The sequence below is a fragment of the Bos indicus x Bos taurus genome, chromosome 12 (genome assembly GCF_003369695.1).
Source record: "Bos indicus x Bos taurus breed Angus x Brahman F1 hybrid chromosome 12, Bos_hybrid_MaternalHap_v2.0, whole genome shotgun sequence".
Lineage (NCBI taxonomy): Eukaryota > Metazoa > Chordata > Mammalia > Artiodactyla > Bovidae > Bos > Bos indicus x Bos taurus.
The window spans coordinates 35,867,190-35,893,310 of record NC_040087.1 but is presented as its reverse complement, the minus strand read 5'-3'; the positions used below and the strand labels follow the sequence as shown (position 1 = coordinate 35,893,310).

Below are 26,121 nucleotides of genomic sequence, written 5' to 3'. Positions count from 1 at the left end.
TCACTGCTTCTATCTGTCCAAAGATCATTGGTTATAAAAAGGTTCTGGTTTATAATGATTTTGAAAAAAGTGTGTTTCTTAATACTCAGTTTTGAAAAATTCTAATGTCTCCCAAGACCATTTCCCCTTGTATGTATTTACATATATTTGTTGGTAGGTCATTGATGTGCATATGTGTACATGAATTTGTGAGAGCATTTTTAAGTTGTGGAAATAGTTTGTCATGCTGCCTTCTGGAAAGGTTTTACCAATTTAAACTGCTATCAGCTGTATATTAGAATATCTTTCCTACTGGCTCACTTTTTATAAAAGTTTAAGACATGATAATAGTCAAATTAGTTTCAAAACAGCTATTTTGTCTCATAATTTTAAATATATTAAAAATGTATGAAAAAGAACATAGTGTGCAGTCTTTACTGTTGAGGAAGGTACATTTAATTGTAACCTGAGATTGCAGGATAGGTCTAGCTTTGCACACTTTCCCTTCCTCCCTCCCCTTTAAATAAACAGTAGATTTTTAACTTTTGACCATATCAAGAGTATATGTTTGCATTTGGTAATTCTCTGTTTAGTTCAATTCCAGTTTTTAGTATTTAAATAACTCTTAAGAATATTCTTATCCATGTGTCTTGGGACCCCTAGTACTTGAGGACTGTTGCTGAGTCAGGGAATGTCAAGTGTGCATCAGAAAGCCAGACAGATACACCTCTTGCTCCTGAGTTTACCGATTAGCTCTTGTGTGTACCTGCGGTCTTTGTTTGTAATGGAGAATTACAACATCCTAGCTGTTTATGCTGGCTCTTAGACTAATGATGACTTTGGCAAATTAACCTCTATTCCTTGATGTCCCTTGTGTAAAACAGAGGTTTCAGACAGAATGCTTAAGTTCCTTCCATTCCTAAAAGTGTGTTGATGTTGGAGGAGGTGAAAATTTGAAAGTAGGGGAAATGTAAGAGTTAAAGTATAGCTAAAAGGAGCTACTGTGTATTTAGTTTACAGGGCCTAAAACTAAACTGAAAAAAAAATTGCCAATTTTCAAAGTCAAGTTAATAGATGATTTTAGGTTTAAATAGGTTCCTTTAAGTATATATTCAAATGAGAAGCCTACAGAGTTGAAAATTCTAAGGATCCACTTTATGTTGTAAAAGCTATTCCTTCTAACATATATTCAAATAAAATTTTTGTTTGACGGCCCTTCATGAGATGGAACTGCCATTTCAGTGATTTGCATTCTTCGTGTTCTTTAGTATTTTTACCTCTTCATTAAAACCGGCCCTCATGGTGTCAGGATGACAGGATTCCAGAATGCACTTTGTTTACTCTCTGTATAAAGTATGGATTTATTTGGAGGGGTTTGTGGATTAGGTAAAATTTGACTAGCAGTATATGTAGCACCTGGAAACCATTAGGTCAATGAATGGACTGGTCAGAACCAGGAACTTGCCCTCTTTAAGGTTTTGATAGTAAAGAAATGTCCTCATACTCTAGATATTTTTGTACTTTGTTTTTCTTATAAAAGGACATCTTTTTTGTATGGAAGTTCAAATTTCACAAGGAGCTTGAAAGGAAAAATATTACAAGAGTACAAAGTAGTAGAAGTTAGAAGCAATAGCATGAAAAGTTTCAAAATGTAAAACGTTAGCCGTATTGGTATTGCTACAGTCTATGGGGTTGCAAAAGAGCTGGACACAACTGAGCAACGGAGCACGCGCACACACATTGGTGTTGCATCGGGAGGCTGTGGAGCAGTGACCAGTGGTGGGCTGGAAACTCACTGCTCATCCCACTGAAGCGGTCTGTGAAGGAGAGAGGGGTGGACCTCTGCTCCCCAGCATTGGGCTCCCAGCTCTCAGTGCCATGCCCGGTAGGCTGTGCTGCTGGCAGGGACAGCACCCCTGGGTGATGGTGCGTTGGTCCCCATGTCTGTTTAACACTCTGGTTTCTTTGATATTATGTGATGTACTTGGAGGCCATGGAATGAAACATGTATATGGAAAAGCTGTTCTCAGAAAGATTTATTTTAAACTTTTTATTATTTAAAATTTTTTTGGCTGTGCCATGCAGCATGTGGCATCTTAGTTCTCTGACCAAGGATCAAACCCATGCCCCCTTGCAGTGGAAGCATGGAGTCTTAGCACTGGACTGCAAGAGACGTTCCTAGAAAGATGTTTTGAGTATAATCATTTGTAAACTTTATCCAACCTATGTTATATTTGTCAAAGGTTCTGGTTGGTCGAGATTTTATTATACTTTTATGTTGATATATGTGTTCCTTGCTTAAAGTCATATTCTGTAAGTTCTTCCTGTTTAATAACTAATGGCTAATACTTTTTAGCGCTTCCTATATGTCAGTCACTGGTTTTTAAACCATGTATTATCTCGTTTAAAGTTTCTGTTTGCAGTTGAGAGACGAGTTAGGCTCCAGGTGAGTAACTTCCTGGGCTGGTAGGTAATGAAGCCTGCATGTCAGCCATGCTGACTCCAAAGTCTATGCCTTTGACTGTCCGCTGTACTGTGCCTTCCTGATGTCTGAAACGTGTACAGAATGTTTCTCTGATACAAATTTCAATGTATGTGTGTGTTTTTTTTTTTAGATTCTTGGATCTCCCAGTCAGCATCCTTTCCCCGTAATCAGAAACAGCCAGGGGTGGATTCTTTATCACCAGTGGCCTCGCTTCCTAAACAGATTTTCCAGCCTTCTGCCCAACAGCAACCCACTAAACCAGTTAAAGTCACTTGTGCAAACTGCAAAAAACCTCTGCAGAAGGGACAGACAGCTTATCAGCGAAAAGGATCAGCTCACCTCTTCTGTTCTACCACCTGCCTTTCTTCCTTCTCTCACAAGCCTGCTCCAAAGAAACTTTGTGTTATGTGTAAAAAGTAAGGTTTACCTTTCAGCATATTTCCATGTGGTTGAATATTGGTGATATAAAATTTGAGAAAAATTGTTTTAGAGGTGAATCACCGTGTTTTGAAAATGCATAAGCTAAGCCAGACTAAAATTTGTAGAACATTAGAGTGTTCTCTGTCAAGCTGAGGTGGTTTAGGAATAAAGAGCCTCCTACTTGGATGGGCTTTGGGGTTGATTTAGATCCTCGATCCCTGTAATTAATTTTATCTGTGATCTCCTTTGGACTTCTTGAGTTTGTAAAAAATACATACATGCTTATTTACATTACTAATTATAAGAATTTAGTTCTAGCCCGATAAAATTCTTACACAATTTATGTGTGACTAGTTTTGTATTAAAATAGGTCAAAATTTAGAGTACTTGCATGTTAAGATTGTTTAAAATTGGCAGAACTTTGGTTATTGTATGCATTTATTTATGTTTGTCTTAAATTTTAGGTCATTTTTTAATACTTACCTTTTGATGACTCAGGTACCAATTTTTTGACAGCCTTGTAGTGAATCCTCTCCTGCTGTTTCTACGTCTGGCCTCACTAGTTAAAAATGAGATGAATATGGCATATTCTGTACAAGGTCAAGCAGGTGGATTTTCTGTACCATCTCTTGAGCAGCCCATGTTTGTGAAGATGTTTTAGATCTTAGAAATTTGAAAAGGGCTGAGTGCTCTGTGTAAGTTTAGTAAATTCAAATATTGGTGCAATTGTTATACATTTTTTGGTTGCTTTACAGTAATAGGCTTGCATGCAGTAGTGTAAGACCTGAAAATTCAGAATTAAAGGAAAATTTCTAAAGTCATCAATGTGGTTGTTTCTTAACATTTTTAATTGTAGTTGAGAGCTGTACAGAATGGTCAGTGGGGTTGTTCTGGGTTATGGGATATATTTAAATTCACTTTTGCTCTCTAAAAGGATGTTGTATTCCTGTGACCTAGATATCTCATGCTTTCTGCTTACCTGGAGAGGAAAATTGCATAGGTATCATAGTTTATACCTCAGTAAATTAGGCCTTGACATTAAACTCCACATTTATAACAAAAACTTTTCTTTTAAAGTGTTTCCAGTGTCTGAAAGCCTTGTTAAGGAGCTTGAAGATGAATTGAGTGGTGGCTGGGGTTTAATAGTACTGCTTCTCAAGCTTCTATGTTCATCATATTTTTATGAACCAAGAGTTTTTACATAGTAAAGGTGATGTAATGAATCTAAAAATGGTTCCAGTTTATGGAAGTTAAAAATGTCACTTACTTTTTTTGTATTTGATTTATTTTTAAGTGGAGCTTGACTTTGCTGCTTTTCAGAGATATAACTACAATGAAAGGAACCATTGTTGCTCAAGTGGACTCAAGTGAATCCTTCCAGGAGTTCTGTAGCACATCTTGTCTGTCTCTCTATGAAGACAAACAGAATCCTACTAAAGGAGCTCTGAATAAATCAAGATGTACAATTTGTGGTAAACTAACAGAGGTTTGTATTTCTGTGCTTTATCACTTAGTTCTGATTAATAGGAATATTTATGACTTTAACTGTTAATGATGTATCATCAGTGTGTGTTTCCTTAAAAGTGAGGGTATATGAAATCTGTCTTATAACTATCCCTTTATGTAGTTATAAAAAAACTGAAATATAGCATCAGTTGACTTTTTCCTTGATGTTGGGAGCACTCACAGACAAAACCATAGTGTTTAAACGGTGCTAAGCTTCAAACAAGAGGCAACAATCTTGTCTAAGCAGTGAAATAAGTGGTGGGGATATTTTGGAGGATTTCATTAAAAATATATTATGGTTTTGGCATTTTATGAAATAAAAAGAAATCTGTGTATCCATCCTTATTTGAATTATTTATAATAGTTCTCCCTATTCTGTATAGCAATGTACTTTATTTATATTTCCGTTTGGATTTAGCTAAAGATTTCCAATCTGTTTTAGAAGTTTTATACTACCTAGACTGGGTTGCTTCCTATCACTTATAGAGACCTCTAGAGAAGCTTGTATTATGATCCTGGTGGTCCTCCCTGCTTCCTGCCATACGTGTATTCCGTGTGTTTATTAAAGAAAAGTTTAAAAATGAAATGTACTTTGTTTTGCCCTTTTCTTAAACAAGCCTTACATAGAAAAATAGAGGTATTTTCTTTTTGTTGAAGCACCTTGTGACTTAAGCTACATGTTGTGTATTAATTTGTGTTTTAAAATTTTGCTTGTTGTTTTTCTTTCAGATTCGCCATGAAGTTAGCTTTAAAAACATGACTCATAAGCTGTGCAGTGACCATTGCTTTAACAGATACAGGATGGCTAATGGCCTTATAATGAACTGCTGTGAGCAGTGCGGCGAGTACCTACCCAGCAAAGGAGCTGGGAACAATGTCCTGGTTGTTGATGGTCAGCAGAAGAGGTTTTGCTGCCAGAGTTGTGTCAGTGAATACAAGCAGGTAATTCACCACTGGTTTGAGTGTGTTTTTAAATTGCTGTAATAGTTTTACTCTTAACAGCATTTAGTAACCAGATTTATCTTGGGATCTCATTTAGTTCCATTATTGTCTTAACATCTTAGAGATAACCTTATCTCAGATAAATGTGGAAATATATGTAGATGGTTGGAAATAAGGTTGTGATTTTACCATAGGTAAATGCTTACCACAGTGATTCTTGTTTTGAATTTTTTTTTAGGTGGTGGAGAGGGGTCACAAATACGATTTTTCAGATTGTTAATGCTTAGGAATGATTATCTTATTTGTAATATTAATTTGAAATTTAAGATGTTTTTGATCTAGTTTATTTTTTAATGATTTCAAAAGTCAGAAGTTGGCCCCATTTCTCTCTTCTGTTGGTTCCTACTTATTCTTTATACATATCAATTTTTAATAGTATTTTCTTTTCTGTTCTTTCTGAAAAGTTAAGGAAATAATTTGTTCTTAGTTTCTCTTTTTTCCCCTGTACAAAAGGGAGCATACGGTTATGTGCTTTTACTGTACATTTGTATCTTGGACGCATCCCCTGTCAATATATTCCTTATTCTTCTTTTTTTCATGGCTTAGTTTTTAGGTATTTTGTGAGCTGGTTGTTAACCCATTGTTAAAAATTAAGTTTGAGAAACTTATAAATTCCATTTGTATTAATCTGCTAGGACTGCCATAACAAAATACTGAGGGGTTCAGACAGCCAAGAATTTTCTTTCTCATAGTTCTGGAGGCTTAAAGATCAAGGTGCCCTTCCAGGGTGACTGGTGAGGCCACTCTGCCAGACTTGTAGGGAGCCTTCTCTCTGTGTCCTCATGTGGTCTTTCCTCTGTGCTCAGGAGAAAGAGTGTCCTGTAGGACTTGGTTTAGTCTTGACTGCCTCCCTAAAGCCCCTGCTCCAGATACAGTCTCATTGGGAGTAAGGGCTTAAAGATAATATATTTGGGGTGGAGGGAGACACAGAGTATTGAAAACAAAGAAAATAAATACTTAAAACTTAGAAATTCCTAATTATTTTATTATATTTTAATGTTATCTGTGCTCTTGAAGTTATTTCCATGACTGTATTTGTGTGGTGGCGATATCGTACGTAATGGAGTGCATCCGTGTCTCCCTTGCTGACTTCATGTTCATTTTATGCTGGTGCCATGTGGATTATGGTGTTTCCTCTCACCTCCCAAGAACCAGTGGTCACCAGTATACAAGACTACACTGGGCTAACTGTTGTTTATTTCGTTACTTTGCTGTGGATGGTACTGCGTTATCTCTGTTGTTTTGCTGCTACAGATAACCAATGGTGAATAACCTGGCACAGGCACAGCTCAGAGATGTTTGGGTTCAGTTCCAGACCACTGCAGTAGATTGATTGACTGACTGAAAGTTGCTCAGTAGTGTCCGATTCTTTGTGACCCCAGGGACTGTATAGTTCATAGAATTCTTCAGGCCACAATACTGGAGTGGGTAGCTTCTCCCTTCTCCAGGGGTTTTCCCAACCCAGGGATCGCACCCAGATCTCCCATGTGGCAGGCAGCAGAACGAATATTAAAGTGAGACTTAGACTACTAAGTGTGCAAGTAGCATCAATGTCTAAAATAATGTACATACCTTAGTTAAAAATACTGACCATCATCTGAGCCTTATTTTTCTATAGGATCATTAAAGTTATGTAATAATTATTCTGTAAGCTGGGCGTTGGCACTAGGACAGAGCAGACAGGCATTTGTAAAGTTGGATGAGGTTGTTTTAAGTCACGAAATAGGTAATTAAGAATCAGCTTTTGCAGGTTGCTTGTTGACCTTTCAGTCTGGGAGCCTTTCTTTATATCTTTTTATATGGACCTAGAATCTATTAGATAGAGTGAAGTGAGTCAGAAAGAAAGATAAATATTGTATTCTAATGCACATATATGGAATCTAGAAAAATGGTTCTGAAGAATTTATTTGCAGGGCAGCCTTGGAGAAACAGACATAGAGAATAGACTTATGGACATGGGGAGAAGGAAGGAGATGGTGAGATGTGTGGAAAGAGTAACATGGAAACTTACATTACCATATGGAAAATAGATGGCCAATGGGAATTTGCTGTAGGGCTCAGGAAACTTAAACAGGCTCTGTATCAACCTAGAGGGGTGGAATGGGGAGGGAGATGGGAGGGAGGTTCAAAAGGGAGGGGATGTATGTATACCTATGGCTGATTCATGTTGAGGTTTGACAGAAAACAACAAAATTCTATAAAGCAATTATCCTTCAAAAAAAAAAATAAAGCCTTTTAAAATCTTCTTTTAGGTAGGTAGCCATCCAGGCTTCCTGAAGGAGGTTCGAGATCACACACCAGACTCTTTCCTCACGCAGCCTGAGGTAAGTGGGAATGTGGCCTGGCCATGGCCTCCACGTGACACATGCTGCTACTGCCTTATTGTGTGTCTGAGAATCATGTGCATTTGGAAGCATATTACCATTTCTGAACTTAAAATCTGTTATGATGATGATCGTTTTATCTCTTCAGACAAACAAACTTTCATTTCACTAAATATTATGTGTTTTCTTATGATGTATTCTATTGATTTTAGGTATTTATGTTATTAAAAATTAGTTTAAGATACAGATTTTTAACTCATAGTCCTTGACCACAGTGAGCATTTAAATGTAGAATATAAAAGTCCTTCTCTTGGACCTACCTGAAAGAGGGGGAAAAAACCCCTTTCTTTCAAAAACTGTTTCCAAATCTATATTTGTTAAACTGCATGAGTAAATTAGTATTTGAATAATAAATGTATACAATTAACAGTAATTAAGATTGTAGTACAGCGATCAAAATAAGACATTTTTAATACTGCTGTTTGGTTCATCTATAGACTTTATTCAAAATTTGTTCATTAATGTCTGTTATAACAAATTGGAAAAAAGATTTATATAACATCTAATCCAGAGTCATAAGCCATTATTTAAAGAAACCTTTTTTTCAGTTTCTCCCTCTCTCCTCCTGAGACCCTAGTTCCAGGTGTGCTAGACTTCCTGCTCCTGCCCCTGGTCGCAGTGGCTCATTCATTATTTATTGAGGTTTTTTAAGTCTTGTTTTCCTTCTTGCTTCCTACTAGAGACTTTCTATTGTATCTTTGGTTTTACTGGTTTTACTCAGTTGTTTCTAACCAACTGTTAGTTCAGTGTGGTGTAGATTTTGGCTTGGCCTTTGTGTTATCTCTAGAGGTTCTGTCTGGGTCTTTTTTATGTCCTCTATTTCTGGCCGCATTATGTTCATGTTCCTCCATGGGTTTCTTGAGTATATCAGCATATTTATCATAGTGGCTCTTTTCATATGTCCTTTTTATATAAACTTTCTATGTTTTACAGAGTTATACAGTTGGCCCTTTATATCCACAGGTTCTGCATCTAATGGATTCAATTGACTGAAAATGTGTTGGGGGTGGGGGTGTGGCAAAAAATTCCGAAAATCACAAGTTAAATTTGCTGCACACTGTCAGCTGTTTACATAGCATTTACATTGTTTTAGTTATTATACGTAATTGAGGGAGATGTGCATACTATACCATTTTATATAAGGGACTTCTGAACTGGTCCCTGGTCTGTCTGGTCCCAAGGTCTTTTGTGACCTTGATATTTCTGAGCACTGCACGACAGGTGGTGAAGTGCCCTTGAGTTAGGTTTGTCTGCTGTTTTCTCAGGATGACACTGAGGTGGTGCATGGTGGGCACGAATACCTAGGCAGCAGTACACATCCTTGTGCAGCGTCAGACCAGCAGGCACGTGATGTCTGCTGTCCGCTCTTGTGCATTGGCTTGGCTCACTCGGTCAAGGGGGCGCTGTCCCATTTCTCCAGGGCAGTTGCTGTTTTCCCCTCCATATATAAGTTATTTTGAGGGGATGTATTTTATACTATGGAAATATCATGTTGCTCAGCAAACTTCTCACTATTTTTAGCATCTGTTGTCAATTAGAAAAATTCTAAAAATTGCAAAACTAGTATATATGTATTGAAAGAAAAATTGTAAGCTATACAATAGTGAAGAAAAGTCAAGCATGATGGTGTGTAAATTTTTTAGATCTTTATTTTTCTGCACAAACATCTTTCAACATGAAGGAAGAATTTCAGGGTTTTTTTTGAATGAATGAAGTACAAGGTTTGCTTGAATTTATCTCTTAATCTTCACTTAATATAGAAATTAGTATAATATCATGTCATTGTTGACAGTTTACCACTGCCTCTCCTCCACAGATTTAGTTCTTCACTATTCTTATGCTTTGGACTCCTTTGGTAACACAGTTAGATGGATTCTCAGAATGCTGTTAGATGCATAAATAAAATATCTATGATTACAAATAGGACCAGTTATTCAAAATATAGTTTTAAAAGTATTAAATGAAATGTGATTTATGCACGTGGTATTAATGCATTAAGTAGTAAGGTATAGTGTTTAATAACTATAATGTTTTTTGAGGTTGACATCTGTGATACATTGATACACCTGCCAATATAGATAAAAAGTTGGGAATTTTTATTTTTGACAAAGTCACATGTTCTGCTAACTAGTGTGGTTTATTGCCTCTAATGGAAATGAAAAACAGAGCTGCATGTCGGTCGGTTGGATGTTAATGAATTTGAAGGGGTATGTTTCTCCATGCGGTGTTGCAGACAGAAGTTAGCTTTCAGTTGTTTCTGGACGTGGCCAGGAGTTGGTTTTGTGCAGCCACACACATGCCCATTTCCTGGGTTAGATTCGCAGTTACAAGTCCATCCAACCTTTATTGCTTGAGCACCTACCACTGCTGTCCACTCGCTTGGTTAAAAAAGTAATAAATGAGATATTTTGCTTACATAGTAAAGGAAAAAATGGGAAAGTTTTGGAATCATGTGATTGATTTTTATATTCATGTGGAGTTGGTTAATACGGCACTTTTTTTCAGTGAGTAGACTGGAAATGAGTCCATTTGCCACAAATACCCCATAATTTTTACCTTTTACACCAGTGCTGTTTCAATCAGATCTTCTTCATACTTTTTTTTTTTTTTTTTACTGAATTTATAAGTAGGTTTCCCCCATGCCTGAATGGGGAATGTAATAATTGTGAATTTGTTTCACTTAATTTTGTTCCTTAAACCACTCAGTGCATATTTATAGAAGCATGACATTTAAATATGATTATGTTGATTGTTTACATAGGAAGCAGAGAAAACGCGGCGTGGCAGTGTATGTCTTTTTTGATAATACTCTCCCGTTGCTGCTGCTGCTAAGTTGCTTCAGTCATGTCCTACTGTGTGCGACCCCATAGATGGCAGCCCACCAGGCTCCCCCGTCCCTGGGATTCTCCAGGCAAGAACACTGGAGTGGGTTGCCATTTCCTTCTCCAGTGCATGAAAGTGAAAAGTGAAAGTGAAGTCGCTCAGTCCTGTCCGACTCTTAGCGACCCCATGGACTGCAGCCTACCAGGCTCCTCCGTCCATGGGATTTTCCAGGCAAGAGTACTGGAGTGGGGTGCCATTACCTTCTCACTCTCCCATTAGGTGGGCCCTTTCAGGGTTGAAATAGTGGCAAACGTAAAGGTGGCTGTTATAGTGTTCTCAGTATTGATGATTCTGTCTTTCTCAGTGTCTTCACATAAAACTTGTTTCTTAGTGGGGACCAGTTGCTCAGCTTCTTGTTTTTTGTTTTTTGTTTTTTTTTTTCAGCTTCTTGTTTACTTGACCCAAGTTAATTGATCTACTTTTTTTTGGTATGTCTTAAAAGTTACTAATGATTGATATTTAGCCATTCTGACAGTGAACTCATTGTCAACTTGAAGGATATTTCTGATAAGTTAAAACATGTAATGTAGGTTAGAGTGGATGATTGAGCCTTGGTTATGTTGGTAAGACAGTTCTTCCTAGGAGCTGCCTTGTGGAGGTCTCACGTCCACTGCTGAGAGCCACTTTGCTTTTCTCTGTGTAGATCTGTGACACAATGGCAGGTGTCTGATATTTTTAGTATTCCCTATTTGTGCTGTAGTGCCAGATTTTAAACATTCTTTTCTTTTTTCTTTGTCTTACTGATTTTTTTTTCTTCCTATATAAAATGTAAATTATTAAGCTCCAGGAAAACATATTTCGTTCCAAACAAAAAACCAGCCTTTTCCTCTGTTGTCCTGTAACCTTGGGAGAATCATAATTAGACTTAACAGGTTTGCAGTTATTCTTACTTTTTTTCCATGTTAGCATTCTTTTGCTGTTGATAAGTTTTTTGGTTTTTTGTTTTTTGGGTTTTTTTTTTTTTTGAGCCTTTCAGAGATTGAATAAAGAGATGAGTTGGTTTCTACTTTGAGAAGTAATGTTTATGGCTTCCTTTAGGTGTTTGAGTAAATAAGGAACCAGTATGAATATGACATGCATTCCTGGATGTAAATAGCTGTTTTCTCGTAACTTTTCCATTTGTTGTATGCTGAGGAAGTTTTTCTTTTTTTATCGGTGTTGTTGTTTTTGTCTAATGTTTTTACCTTCAGTTTATTATTTTGTTTTCTCAAATCCTGTGGCATTTGTGAAATTTATCCATGCAGTTTGCTCATTTTTTGTTACTTTTGGCCTGATTGTCGTTTTCCCCTGACATCTCTTATTCGTTTGTCCATGGAATGTCCTGAGGCCTTCTTATATCATCATATTGTACTGCGTGGTGTTGGGTGCGAAGATAAGGGAAACAATCTAAACATCATGTGGAAGGATGGATGCTCAAGTCCCTTCCATGCGATGAGCTTGTGTCTGCAAATGCAGAGGACTGAAAAGATGATTACTTTGCGTTGTGAAATGTGACGTTTGATGTAACTGATTATGATAATTCTGTTACCACTCAGAAAAAAAACATCAAATAAAAGTTGCACTTAAAGGTTTGCTTTTAGTTTTGTTTGACTTCAGGGTGATTCTTGTATACAGACACACCAGCCTCTGGGTGTGTTGTTGGAGACTGTGCAGTGATGCTGTTTTTGTCCAGTAGATTCCAGAGTGGGCCTCCTGTGCCTTCCCTTGAACTTCACTCTCTCCTTGTTCTCTCAACTATACAGGGTTGGCAGTATTCATGTTTGGCACAATTGACTTTATTATTACCTATCGACTTAATTATTAACTTTAATAACCAAAAATAATTTTGAATGAAGTTTTTAATTAAAAAATGTAAATGTTTCTGTGTTTTATGTTGGTTGAATGAGGTTTTAAATGTAGTAGAATGGTGGTAAATCAGTTTTAAGGGAAGTATCAGAGTGCTTGAAATAGCAGCAGCTCAATGGAAAAAGTATTTAACATCTTCAAATTATTCCTTTGAAGGACTGTAGTTGTTTGATTATTAGGATTCATTGATTTTTTCTACCATAAGACGAGGAAGTGTGTCATCATGGTGAACAGATAAACCTTAGATTTTTTGCCTTAGATTTTCAGTTTCTGTTTACTTATGTGTAATGATTTGGTTTAACTTAATAGGGAAAACCACTATTTTTGAAGGAGACTTAGATTATACTTTTGTTTGACCCTAGTATAGCTGCATTGCAGTAAACTCAGCCTCAGATGAAGACTTTTGACCCACTAAGCCTGATTAGAGATGAACAAAATTGTTTTACAGAGAGAAAAAGTATAATGAAAAATACTTTTCTAGTTAAATTCTTTATTTTCTTTTTGTTTCAATTTTTAGAAATATGGAAAACTGACCACTTGTACTGGTTGCCGAACACAGTGCAGGTTTTTTGATATGACTCAGTGTATAGGTCCTAATGGGTATATGGAGCCATATTGTTCAACTGCTTGCATGAACAGTCACAAGACAAAATATGCAAAATCACAAAGTAAGTTTCAGGTATTTGGAAAGTTTAAGAACTTTAATAACATTAATAATTTCTTAACTATTTCTTCTCTTTTTATGCTCATTTTAAACCACATAAATGGTTTATTTTTATCATCACACTAAACTTTGTTAATGTAAAAAATTTTTAATGGTTTTGATAATTTAGTTTTTAAAATATTGGTGTGGAGTTTGTCCATGCCTGTGTTCTTAGCTAAAATTGTTTTTCCATTTAAACATTATCTAAAACTGAGATTGTTTCATGTATCTGTGTTTGTTTTGGAGACATGGTATCAGACTCTTTTATGACAGTATTTTTTTAAGGTGCAATTAATCTCAGAAATTAATAAAATAATAATATATAGAAAGTTTCATTAGTAGACTAGTCTGAGAGGTCAGTTAAGATTTTTAGGAAAAACCTTGGCTATTTCATAAAAAATCTGATACATACTTTTTCTCTCTTAGGTTTGGGAATTATTTGCCATTTTTGTAAGCGGAACTCTTTACCTCAGTATCAAGCCACAATGCCTGATGGAAAGTTGTATAACTTTTGCAATTCCAGTTGTGTGGCTAAATTCCAGGTTTGTTTTTTATTTTGCTTAATGCTTCTGATAAAATATAGGTAGAAAATGAACACTGTGACATCTGTATTTAACATGCTAAGTTTTACATGATATTGTTGACGGTCAGATTGGAGGGTGGCGATTCTGGGCTAGAGCAGGTGTGACTTTACCAGTGATCTACTTAGTGTGGGTACTCAAATTGGCTTCTTAACTGTTATTTGTGATACTGATCTTGAAGGAAAATATATTTTAGTTATCAACCTTTAAAACAAAAGAGTAGGTGGTCTAGCCAGCAAAATCGAGTTCATTTGGGAATAGCCAATCAGGAGGCACCACAGACAAGTCTGGAGAACAAAGGAGGGTTAGGGTTGCCTTGGGGGTGGTTTTGAGCCCAAGTTACCTGGAGGCTGGAGAAGGCAATGGCACCCCACTCCAGTACTCTTGCTTGGAAAATCCCATGGGCGGAAGAGCCTGGTAGGCTGTAGTCCATGGGGTCGCTAAGAGTTGGACACGACTGAGCGACTTCACTTTCACTTTTCACTTTCATGCATTGGAGAAGGAAATGGCAACCCACTCCAGTGTTCTTGCCTGGAGAATCCCAGGGATGGGGGAGCCTGGTGGGCTGCTGTCTATGGGGTCGCACAGAGTCGGACACGACTGAAGTGACTTAGCCGTACCTGGAGGCTGGTGAGAATCTGAGTTGTTGATGGCCATGGAGACAGTCTCCCTCCTGCTGGGGTCTGTGGGGTGAGCTGACCAGGCTTCTTGGCTCTGTTTTTCAGTGAGATTTTTCTTGATTCACTTTCACACAGTTTCATTGTGCTCAGTGCCTGCTGTGCAGTGTGTTCTTAATAGGATGGTTTGAGTAACATCTGACTCTTAAGGGGAAGGTTCTATTTTGTTGTTCTAAGTGGATGGAAAAGTAGGATGTGAAGAGGTACCTGGAATAACACTCAAGTTTGGCCTTGGAGTACAAAACAAAGACTAATAGGGTTTTATCAAGAGAATATGCTGATGATAGCAAACACCCCCTTTCCAAAAACCCAAGAGATGCCTGTACACATGGACATCACCAGATGGTCAGTACTGAAATTAGATTGATTATATCCATTGCAGCTTAAGATAGAGAAGCTCTATACAGTCAGCAAAAATAAGATCTGGAGCTGACTGTAGCTCAGATCATGAGCTCCTTATTGCAAAATTCAGGCTCAGATTGAAGAAAGTAGGGAAAACCACTAGACCATTCAGGCATGACCTAAATTAAATCCCTTATGATTATACAGTTTAAGTGACAAATAGACTGAAGGGATTAGATCTGATGGAGTGCCTGAAGAACTATGGATGGAGGTTTGTAACATTGTACAGTCAGGCACTGTACATTCAAAAGAAAAATAAATGTAAGAAGGTAAAGTTGTCTGAGGAAGGCTTACAAATAGCTGATGAAAGAAGAGAAGAGAAAGGTATACCTTTCTGAACTCGAGTTCCAAAGAATAGCGAGGAGAAATTAGAAGGCCTTCTTAAGTGAACATGCAAAGAAATAGAGGAAAACAATAGAATGGGAAAGACTAAAATCTCTCCAAGAAAATTGGTGACATCAAGGGGAATATTCCATGCAAAGATGGGCATGATAAATGACAGGAACAGTAAAGACCTAACAGAAGCAAAAGAGATTAAGAAGAGTTGGCAAGGATACACAGAACTATACAAAAAAGGTCTTAATGACCTGGATAACCATGGTGTGTAACTCACCTTGAGTCAGACATCCTGGAGTTTGAAGTCAAGTGGGCCTTAGGAAGCGTCACTGTGAATAAAGCTGGTGGAGGTGATGGAATTCCAGGTGAGCTATTTCATATCCTAAAATATGATGCCGTTCAAGTGCTACACTCAGTATGCCAGCAAATCTGGAAAACTCAGCAGTGACCACAGGACTGGAAGGGGTAAATTTTCATGTCAGTCTCAAAGAAAGGCAATGCCAAAGGATATTCAAACTACTGTACAGTTGCGCTCATCTCACATGCTACGAAAGTAATGCTCAAAATTCTCTAAGCCAGGTTTCAACAGTACGTGAACCGTGAACTTCCAGATGTTCAAGCTGGATTTAGAAAAGGCAGAGGAACCAGAGATCAAATTGCCAACATCCACTAGATCATAGAAAAAGAAGGGAGTTAAAAAAAAAATTTACTTCTGCTTCATTGACTATGTTAAAGCCTTTGACTGTGTGGATCACAACAAACTGTAGAAAATTCTTAAAGACATGGGACACTCATGTTGGCTTATCTCACTTCAACCTGTAAATCCTTTTAACTTTTTAAAGTGTAATGAAACTGAAATTCCTGGTTATCCATTCATTGTTGTTCAGTCACTCAGTCATGTCCGACTCTTTGTGACCCCATGGACTGCAGCACGCTAGGCTTCCCTGTCCTTCACCATCTCACAGTTTGCTGAAACTCATGTCCATTGAGTCAGTGATGCCAGCGAACCATCCTGTCCTCTGTTGTCCCCTTCTACAAATCTTTTCCTCCCCAACATTGCATGTAAAAAACATCGAGAAAAATTATGAAAAGACTATTTTCACGGATGCACTTGGAATGAAAATGATTGCAGTATCAGCTGTTACAGGCAGAGTTGGGAATTACGTTCTTCTGTATTTCGTTACTGGTTCAGGACTTGGTGGATCGACCTCACTATTTATTATTTGTTTATATTTTCTTAAAGAAAAAATCACAGTTGAACTTTATATTTTTTTCTTTTTTCATCTTTAATAGAAATTGTGTGGTAAAAAATGAAATTCAGTTTCATCAAACTAAACAGTATACTAGTATTTTTAAAGACAAAATTCAAAAATGTCATTCTATATGTTGAGGAGATAAGAACTTAAAGATGTGTATTATTTTCTGGATGTAGTTGGTACTCGATGGTTGTCACAAATAAAACTTGTAAAACCACCTCAGACTTGGTGTCTCTTGCTCTGTTTTAGGCTCTCAGCATGCAGTCGTCTCCCAACGGCCAGTTTGTAGCGCCAAGTGATATTCAATTGAAGTGCAACTATTGCAAAAACTCTTTCTGTTCAAAGCCAGAAATCTTGGAATGGGAGGCAAGTCATGTTTTATTATGCATGCTATCTTCTGCTACAGTAAAAGTCTAGTATAGTAAACATGGCATTTTCATTTGAGCAACTATTTCCTAGTGAATAAAGATTCATTTTTCAGATTTAGTGAAGATTGGATTATTTGCTTTTTTTTTTTTTTTAATGTGGGAATAGCACCAGGAAAGGACCTGTTTCTTTTTAAGTCAAAGAGCACACTGAAGTCATACTCCACATTGTGTTCATGGTAGTGTAAGGAGTCTTTGCTTGGTCACATACCTACAGCGTCTTCTGTGTGGAGTGTTCCTGTTCCCACCTTTCTCCCCACCTTGTGTTTATAAGCATTGTCTGTGAACTGTAGGATCTTATACTGCCTTAGGTTTATGTTGTGATGTAACATTTTATAGTTGTGTTTTATCAAAGAATCCAAATATGAATTTTTTTTCCCTTTCTTAACCACCCTTGTCTTCACCGGTATATTAATTTACTTTGCCATATCTTTTCTCCAAAGCAGAAACTCTGAGCATTAATGTTTGTTTTGGAAAGGGGCAGTAAGGAGTGGATGGAGGGAGGCAGGGAGGGAGGGACAGGGTGGCCCGGGCTAAACGCAGCTTCTTGAGCTGTGTTCACCTGTGGTCATTCTTTCATGTTTTCGAGGGCATGGAGTGTGTGATAAGATGGTCACAAGATGTAGTGCTAAGAGCCGCTGACCTTGAGCCAGACCTACTAGTGGCTCTTGGCTTGTCCCTGGTGTCTTAGTCTCAGGCAGAAGCTGGTCCCCAGAACGGGACCACGTGATTTCTGAAGTACTTTGGAAATCCGAGGTTGCATTATTTAGCCCCTAAAATTTTTTTTGTTTTGCTATTTTGTTTGGTGCTGTCTTAAGGGTATTTAAATTGGTCATTCTTTGAGACTGTTATTGGCACCAGTGATGGTTTTCAGTGACTGTTCCCCTCTTTAAATCACAGCAGGAAGGATATTAGGCCTGTAGGAAGGAGTGAAGGGGTGCTGAAGAAGGAGGGGAGGGTGCATAGCATAGCGCACACAGGAGCCAAGAGCCCTGCACACACTGGGCCTGGCGACCCAGGTGAGCAGGGTCCCCACAGCAGCCCCAGGCTAGTGCTGCCCACTCTGCGTTCCCAGCTGTGGGTCTTTATACGAGGCTGAGTGAGCCTGTCCCATAGGCCTCTTGCTTCTTGTCCCACGGTTGACAGGCTTCTGGGAGGGCTTATCCCCTGTAGGGCAGCTCGGCTCACTCCTGGGGTGTTTCCAAAACCTTGGCCTTTGTCCCCTTGGTCTTTAGATAGTGCTGTGAGTGTCAGGCAGATGGTTTGGACCTCGTCTCTGTGCTCTGTAGTAAGAGAGGGAAGGCTGCCGCCCTGGACATGTTACCTTACCCCTGCTCAGCTGGCTACTTGCGAAGTCACTCTGGCTCTGGTGGGTTTGGGGACAGGAGACACAATTCTGTGATTATTAACCTGCTCCACTCAAGGGAACCAGCTTAGACTGGGCACACACCGTGCAGTGGCCCCTACTAGGGCTGTTACTATTCCACTCAAGGGAACCAGCTTAGACTGGGCACACACAGTGCAGTGGCCCCTACTAGGGCTGTTACTGTTAATGCTGTGGCAGGAATGCGACTGAGCCCACTTGACTGTACTCCACAAAGAGTACTTCTTTTAAGTGAAAATCATATTATTGTCCTAGTTCTTATCTTTTTGTAGCTTACCCATGTTGTACCTTCCTTTGTTTTCCCATTTCTCCAGTTCTGTTAGCAACACTGGACTGCCACCTTTTCTTAGTGATACTTGCACTTTTATTCTTTGAGTAATTTTAGAGTAGTTAATGGTATTGAATTTTGTGGAGCTATATCTAAATACAGCAGTGAATTAGTTAAATTAGGTGTTTGTGGCCTATTATAGGAAATGTATCACTAAGGATTGTAACATTAAGTAGGTAATGATTTAACTTTGTTTCTGTAAAAGTGGCTTGTTTATTTCTTAAACTTGTTCTTGAGGTGGTTGTCATATACTTACCAAGGTTCCCATTGTGCATTTAGAACAAAGTTCATCAATTCTGCAGCAAAACTTGTTCAGATGACTATAAGAAGCTGCATTGCATAGTTACATATTGCGAATACTGTCAAGAGGAGAAGACTCTTCATGAAACAGTAAATTTCTCTGGCGTTAAGAGACCTTTCTGTAGTGAAGGCAAGTGTATATACAGTGTTGTTCATAACTTTCATTAATATTTAATGTTAATTTTTTGCCAAAATATTTTTGAACTTTATCACTAAATATGTTCAGAGTAGCGGTATAATTTTAGTATAGCTGAACAAAAAAATTGTTTGCTTTTCTACTGTTACTAATACTATAGGTAGATAGATCGCTCGATCTCTGGGCCTCACAGTATTTGATCTCTAAGAATTTGATAACATGTTTTTCCATTACAAGGAAGTTTTGAGGATGAAAGAAAAGAAAAGCATTGCCACACCAGGTCATTTCTAAACAGGCAAATAGTGATCTGAAAGTTGATTTTCCAGGTGGATTAGTTACTGTCCACTGGCTCCATTCCCTGCCCAGTTGACTGCTGGTCTGCAGAGGTATTCCCTGTATCAGTGCGGGCATCACCATAGCCGGAAAAGACCTCCAAGTTTTCAGTCTGGGAGGCCAGGGAGATGCTGGCCCTGGTTACAGTACATCCGGAAATCCTCTTTCAATGTATAGTTTTTGCTGCTCTGGTCCCAGGCGGCAGGTTATAGAGATGAACTCCGTTTCCTCATTCTGATTCTCCAGAGATAGGAATCAGGATTGTAGCTATGGGCTTTGGACTCTTATTTATTATATGTGGCTCTCCCTTCGATTCTTTGGCCCCAGGCACTGGACTCTGCTTTTCTACCTGCTGTCCTCATCTGTTATTTCCCAGTTTTTTTTTTCCCCTTCTTCCTGGATCCTCTTTTTCTGTCGACATCTTCTGCTGGTTAGAGGCGAGAGCAGGGTTGGGAGATCCTAAATGCAGTAGAGTAACAGCAGTATCAGAAGATTCTTAGTCCATCATCAGGCGTCTTCAACACACGAGGCCATGACTCCAGGCGGCACTGCCTACAGCAGGCATTCCTGCACATTTGGGTCCAGCCCCCTGGAGAAGAGCAGTCACGATTACTGTGAAGATTGTAGCTTAATGAAAAGTAACATATGCTTCACTGAAAAGAATGACTAAATTAATTTAGCTCTTCTACCTGAATTTTTGTGCAGTGGCAGTCTCAGTGATTCACAAGTTGGAACATGTCCTTGTCAAGGGCTTGCACACACATTAATGGTCTTGTACCATTTGGATTATGTAGATTTTATGGAAATGACGGACAATTAGCAACAAATAGATAACTGACATTGAAGAACATAATTTTCAGTTAGAGGAACTTATAGCTTTGGGCAATAAAAGGTTAAAAGGGATGTGTATTTTTTTCTGTTTAATAATATATTTTGTGCTTTCTCTTAACTACACCTAGTTCTCTGCTGGAACCTGTCAGAAATAACAAAACATGTAATACCTGGTACTACCATCAAAAGCTAGTTAGAAAGATAAAGCTAATAAAGGTAAAATATTAAACATGTTTTAAAATATTGTTCACAGTAATAGAAAAGAAGTCATAAGGATGGTTCATAAGTAATGGCCTAGTAAATTACGTAGCAAACAGCTGCCATCCTTATTAAAGAGTGGGTAGGATTTCATAAATACAACAGCAGAAGTTCATTCTTAGGTGCACATCATGAGTAGAAGTGTGAAGGTTATTTAATCCTTATAAAGATACAGGGAGTAAAGAAGATTTAAATGTAAGTTAAAATAATGCATTTATATAGTAGGTAAAGGAAGTGTTTTAATAAAAGAATAGAGTAACACTGCTCTTGTGGGCAAGTCATTAAACCAGTTTTACTTCCCTGAAGGTCCTTTAGGGTGACAGACACTTGTAAGGTTAGAGACTTGAGCTAAAATGCCTATTGAGCTGAATGTCTGCTCAGTGCCTCTCAACAGTCTCCATGTTTCAGTTCTCTAAATGCCCATTTGTGCTGTGTTGATAACACTCAAGCAGGATTATATTTGCACAGAGCAGGTATAACAGTTCTGAGTCATTACCAGATTTGAAAGCCTTACTACATTGATTATTTGAACCTGCATGATATTCTAAATCTAATATTACACGCTCTGTTCCACTGTTCACAGGCTAGTGTTGATCACACTAGATTTCACAGTTTTGATCAGGAGAAAAAGAGGACTTTATGTGTGAATTTATAAACACTTTTCTAAAGCCAGTGATCTATTTGACATGTCAACTCTTTCTTACCTTAAAAATCAGTTTTTGTTTTAATACTAAAATCTTATATTTTTCAGGCTGCAAACTGTTGTACAAACAGGACTTTGCAAGGCGTTTAGGACTGAGGTGCGTGACTTGCAATTACTGCTCTCAGCTGTGTAAGAAGGGGGCAACAAGGGAGCTGGATGGTGTGGTGAGGGACTTCTGCAGCGAGGAGTGCTGCCGCCGCTTCCAGGACTGGTACTACAAGGCAAGTACCCCCGCCGGCCTCACTCCACGCCTTGAGGCATCACTCCCTCAGCAGGGTGTGTCTTTGCAGTAGGGTCGTTTAACAACATGGAGTATTTATCTAAAGTTTGTGTGTCATTAGTTCACTAAATAGAAATATTTTTGATGGGTTCTTTATCAATTATGAATATTGGCAGGTTATTGTTTTAGATACTCAGGAGGTGTTTTAAAATATTATTCTCCCCCTCCTCCCTCCCCCTTTAATTATGAATCTTTGAAGAATTTCAAATGGAAAGGACACTGTGGATGAATAGAGACTAGAAACATTTATCTTGAAATTGTGAATACATATGTAAATGTCTTAGAAATACCTACTTTTTAAAAAGTAGAAGAGAAGCCCCTTTTGGTCCATTGCTTTGATTTCTTTTTCAGTAAGAAAATGAGTATAAATTTGGGCTTTATTTAGTCAAATAAAAACTTCTATTACCTGATGAAAACCATGTTAGTGCTAAAGCTTTGCTGTGAATACAGTTCTAAAGCACTTAAGGCCAGATGTCATTGTAACCTCAGATTTGTGAAATACTGCTAAAGAAACTAACAATAAAATTGTTGAAACATATACAGTAATTTAGTCTCTTAATGAAAGCTACTAGTGGTAAAGTGACAGTACGTAAGAGAATTGTAGGAATTCTCCATGTAGGTCTTGAATATACAGCTTGACATAGTAACAAGCATCTGTTAAATAGAAAGAGAAAAGTTATACTTTACAAGTTGTCATAGGCGAAGATTTTGTTGCAGTTTTAAAGTTAGTCACTATTTTACTGTTGTTTCTATTTTTTAAGCCTTAGAATTAAGGTTCAGATTTTAGAAACACACAGGATAAGTACTAACTAACTTGAACACACATGCCTTTCCGTCTGAAGCAGCACCTTGTTACAGATGAGACGTCACTCAGAAGATGTTACTTCAGTGACTTTAAATGCTCAGTTTCAGTTTAGCACACACAAGTACACCTTTTCTTACATCATGTAGAGGTTTTAAAAATCAGTTTTTGATCATTTGAAAACAGTGAAGGTGTTTAGTGGCACAAATGTGGAAACTCCATTTTATTCTTACTGTCACCTTTTTCATCATCTGTTTTATTGTTTGAGACAGAAGTTGTTCCCATGTTGTACTAAGTATTTCCCTGTTATTATTTTATTATACAGATTTCTGCTGAATTGTGTAATTGTGAATTCAAAACTTCGATTTTAAAAAATATGTTAGAAGATATTGCTTTCTATTCAGAGCACATGAACTGTATTTCTGTGTGGCTTCTTTCTTTGATTTGATTCTTTCTGTTCTCTTTTATATTATCTGTAATTAAAATATAGAAATCCTTTGGTTTCCTTTTTTCTTTTTTTGGGAAGCAAAGAAGTATTCTTTGACAGAAGACCAAGTTATTGTAGATGTCGTCTATTTAAAGGATAATTGTAGCTCATGTTTTTATGTGCTCAATAATGAAATTTCAGTGAGGCAGTACATTTCAGAAAGTTGAATAGTTAATTAGTGACAATTATGTTTAATGTCAGTATTCTATACATTAAACATTTTAATTATTTCTTGCTTTATTTTAAACCCAGCATATCTTTGTATAATGTATGACATAGCATTATTATAAACTGTGCTAATTGGAGGAGTAAAGGTACTTGATAAAAGTTTGTGAGGCATGTAGCAGTGATGATTTTAATGTAATCAGTAGGATTACAACCTACCAGATGAGGAGACTGTTGCCCCTCCTGATCAATCATTGTGCCCCTGTGGAGGCAGCCGGTACTGATTCAGAGTCGCTGCCTGTGAGTCTTCCCTCAGCCATCTATGTTTTCTGCACTTACCATGAGTCCGCTTTAGTCACTGTTACTGTCATGTGGTCTTGAAAAATGTGTTAAATTGAGTCCCAACCAAATTACATTTTTTTGAACCTCTCTCCCTTTCCACTTTTTAAATTTAAGAACTCAAAATTTTAGATTTTAGTTCATTAAACAATGTGACCAGTAATCCATAAAAAGTGCCTCATTAGTGAGTGTTTACTAACGAGAGCAGGTAGCCCGGCAGAGCGCACACACCTAGTTTCCACCTTTTCTCATCTTCCTTCTTTGGTTTGGGAGATGACCTAGAGTGTAAATGGCTTTACATTTTTGTCTAAGTTTAAGTATTTGATACTATATTTAAAATTTTTCTGCCTATGTTTGTTTAGCTAGACAAGACATTTTGAATAATCTGTGCAGGTCTGTGTAGTGGTTTGCTTTTGGATTTAAGATAGAGGTTAATTAAGTACTGTCTCATCTAAATTAGAATACAAAGACCATTGAAATCATGCAACCAGGAAATGGTGAGAGTAAAATTAATGTTTCTTCTTCTCCCAGATAACTCTTTAGAAGGAAGTAGGTTTTACTTTTCCTCAAAGTTATTGTTTCCAAGCATAATGTGAAACCAGGTGAGAGGATAGTTCTTTTCATTCCCGTAAGTTTTACACTTTTTTTGAGAAAAAGGATTTAGTATTGTAATAAAATGATAGCTAGGTAGGTGTTTGATATACAGCGAAGATAATTCAAAAGTCCCATGGTTTCCCAAGAATGCTTTCCTAGTACTCTCTTTAATAGAACTAAGGAGCTTTTCTGAAACTTTCTTCAAATTACAGGTTTTTAGTACAGGTTTTGATTTGTTTTAAAAACCAGTAGGGAAGGGTGACAGTGTTAAATTCTTTAGCAAATGCCCTAATGGTTGAGTAGTGGAACTTTGAGCTGTAGTCAGATTAATACTTAGATTTTAATAAGCCTTAGTTACAAAAGGATGACTGAATGAAGAATATTTCGGGCTTCTGTGTTTTTCTTTTTTGTCTATAAACTGCTAGAAATATTGATTTTAAAAATTACTCATTTTTTGACATTAGATTTAGAAAGGAAGTACCTAATATTCTTGCTTTTAATGTGCCTTTGGGTATAACTGACGAATTCTTAACACTTCAATGCTTTGCATAGTACCCGGTGCCCAGTCTTTTATTTCTGCATTCGTTTTTAAAATAAATGACTATAAAATCTTCTATTTCCGTTCCATTCATGGTTCCCCCTTAGAAAATCAGGTGTGGTTGGTGAAGTAGGGAACAAGTGGGTGGAAGGTTTCAAGGATGTGGGTGCATCAGTCCAAACTGTCCACGACAGGTCACGGGCTTTGTGAGTGTAGTGTCTGTCCAGTGGCCTTCCCTGGCTTACTGAAGAGGGGCTCTTAGATTAGTTGCGAGGGGGGATTAACATTTTTGAATTAATAATTTAGTTTCTGCCTATTACTTAGATTGCTTGAAACAGTAACTTTTTTTCCCCCTAAAAGTAATACACAGTCCTTGATTTTCTACAGTGACGGGAAAGCCATGAAGTGAATGATGATGCAATATTTGTTAAAGCAGAAACATGTCATACTTCAGTTCTTATGCTGTAGACATGTTAAGCTTTCCTAAGAGTTCCATCTCATGAGTGGGAGGCAGTGGTGTTGGTGTTGGTAAGGAATGATGGTCTTTCACAAGGTTTTCTATTGATGCGGATTCCACAGTTTGGAGAAGGCAATGGCACCCGACTCCAGTACTCTTGCCTGGAAAATCCCATGGGCGGAGGAGCCTGGTAGGCAGCAGTCCATGGGGTCACGAAGAGTCAGACACGACTGAGCGACTTCACTTTCACTTTTCACCTTCATGCATTGGAGAAGGAAATGGCAACCCACTCCGATATTCTTGCCTGGAGAATCCCGGGGACAGGGGAGCCTGGTGGGCTGCCGTCTGTGGGTCGCACAGAGTCAAACATGACTGAAGTGACTTAGCAGTAGTAGCCACACAGTTTACCAGGAGTTTGTTTGAGTGACTGAGTAAGGGAGAAACAGCCCAAAGCAAGAGGCTCATAACCTCTAAAATTGTGATTTTCGTATTAACTTCAAATTAGTATTGACTTCTGTTATTACCCTTTATCCTGAAAAAAATACATAAATATTTTGTTTCCTTTTCAGAATTAGCATTAATCTTGCTCCTTTTTGGGGGTAAGTGGGGTAGAAACTTTCTAAATTTGTTTTGAATTTTCTGGGAAGAAGGAGCTTAAGGTGATGTTAGGACAAAATTCCAAATGTCTGTAATTATAAAATAATGAAGTGAGTTTACTGTTCAGATTCTTTGGGTGGAATGTGCTTGGTTGTTGGCACTAGGCCTACAGAATTACTCTATAACTGGAAATATTACCATGTACGAGAAGTCAGTACTTTGTGTGCAAGTACAAATTAATGTGGGTTTTAGATGTTATTGAGAACTGTCAAGCATTTCACATCTGTTAGGATTTGTGTTTCTGGTTGACCATAGTAACTCACTTGGATTTTTCATTGTCTTTGTAATGGGATGCCCTACAGAGAGCCTGCATTCGGACTTGTGTCTGCTTGGACCCTGCATTTACTTCAACATTGGGCCCTAGAAAGTCACTCACTGTGCTGTGAGTGGAGGGGGCAGTCAGGCCCTTGTTTCAGGTCCTTATCTTCACTTTTGCTGTGTTCTTGATATATAGCTGGTGCTTTGGCTTTTCTTTGAGTATGAAGCATAAAAGGGAAAAACCCCGGAAACCTGCAGCATGTCAGTGGTTAAAGAACAATCTCTGCTGGTGAGAGTTTTATGTAGGGACTTTTTTATTATCAAGTAAACCAAGACCTGGTTGATAGTGCTAATGTTACTGAGGTTACCATGTAATATTACCAGGAG

General features: G+C 37.8%; 1 protein-coding gene across 9 annotated transcripts in view; it reads left to right on the top strand.

Moving 5' to 3' along the window:
* ZMYM2 (zinc finger MYM-type containing 2) overlaps positions 1-26,121 on the top strand; it is a 62,927-nt gene that overhangs the window by 20,833 nt on the left and 15,973 nt on the right. For all 9 annotated transcript variants that reach the window (XM_027557628.1, XM_027557629.1, XM_027557630.1 and 6 more), the window contains 9 exons: positions 2,595-2,880; positions 4,205-4,370; positions 5,120-5,332; positions 7,645-7,716; positions 13,022-13,172; positions 13,634-13,749; positions 16,709-16,825; positions 18,876-19,026; positions 21,206-21,378. In XM_027557628.1, coding sequence (XP_027413429.1) covers positions 2,595-2,880; positions 4,205-4,370; positions 5,120-5,332; positions 7,645-7,716; positions 13,022-13,172; positions 13,634-13,749; positions 16,709-16,825; positions 18,876-19,026; positions 21,206-21,378 — 1,445 coding nt within the window. The remainder of the gene's footprint in view (positions 1-2,594; positions 2,881-4,204; positions 4,371-5,119; positions 5,333-7,644; positions 7,717-13,021; positions 13,173-13,633; positions 13,750-16,708; positions 16,826-18,875; positions 19,027-21,205; positions 21,379-26,121) is intronic.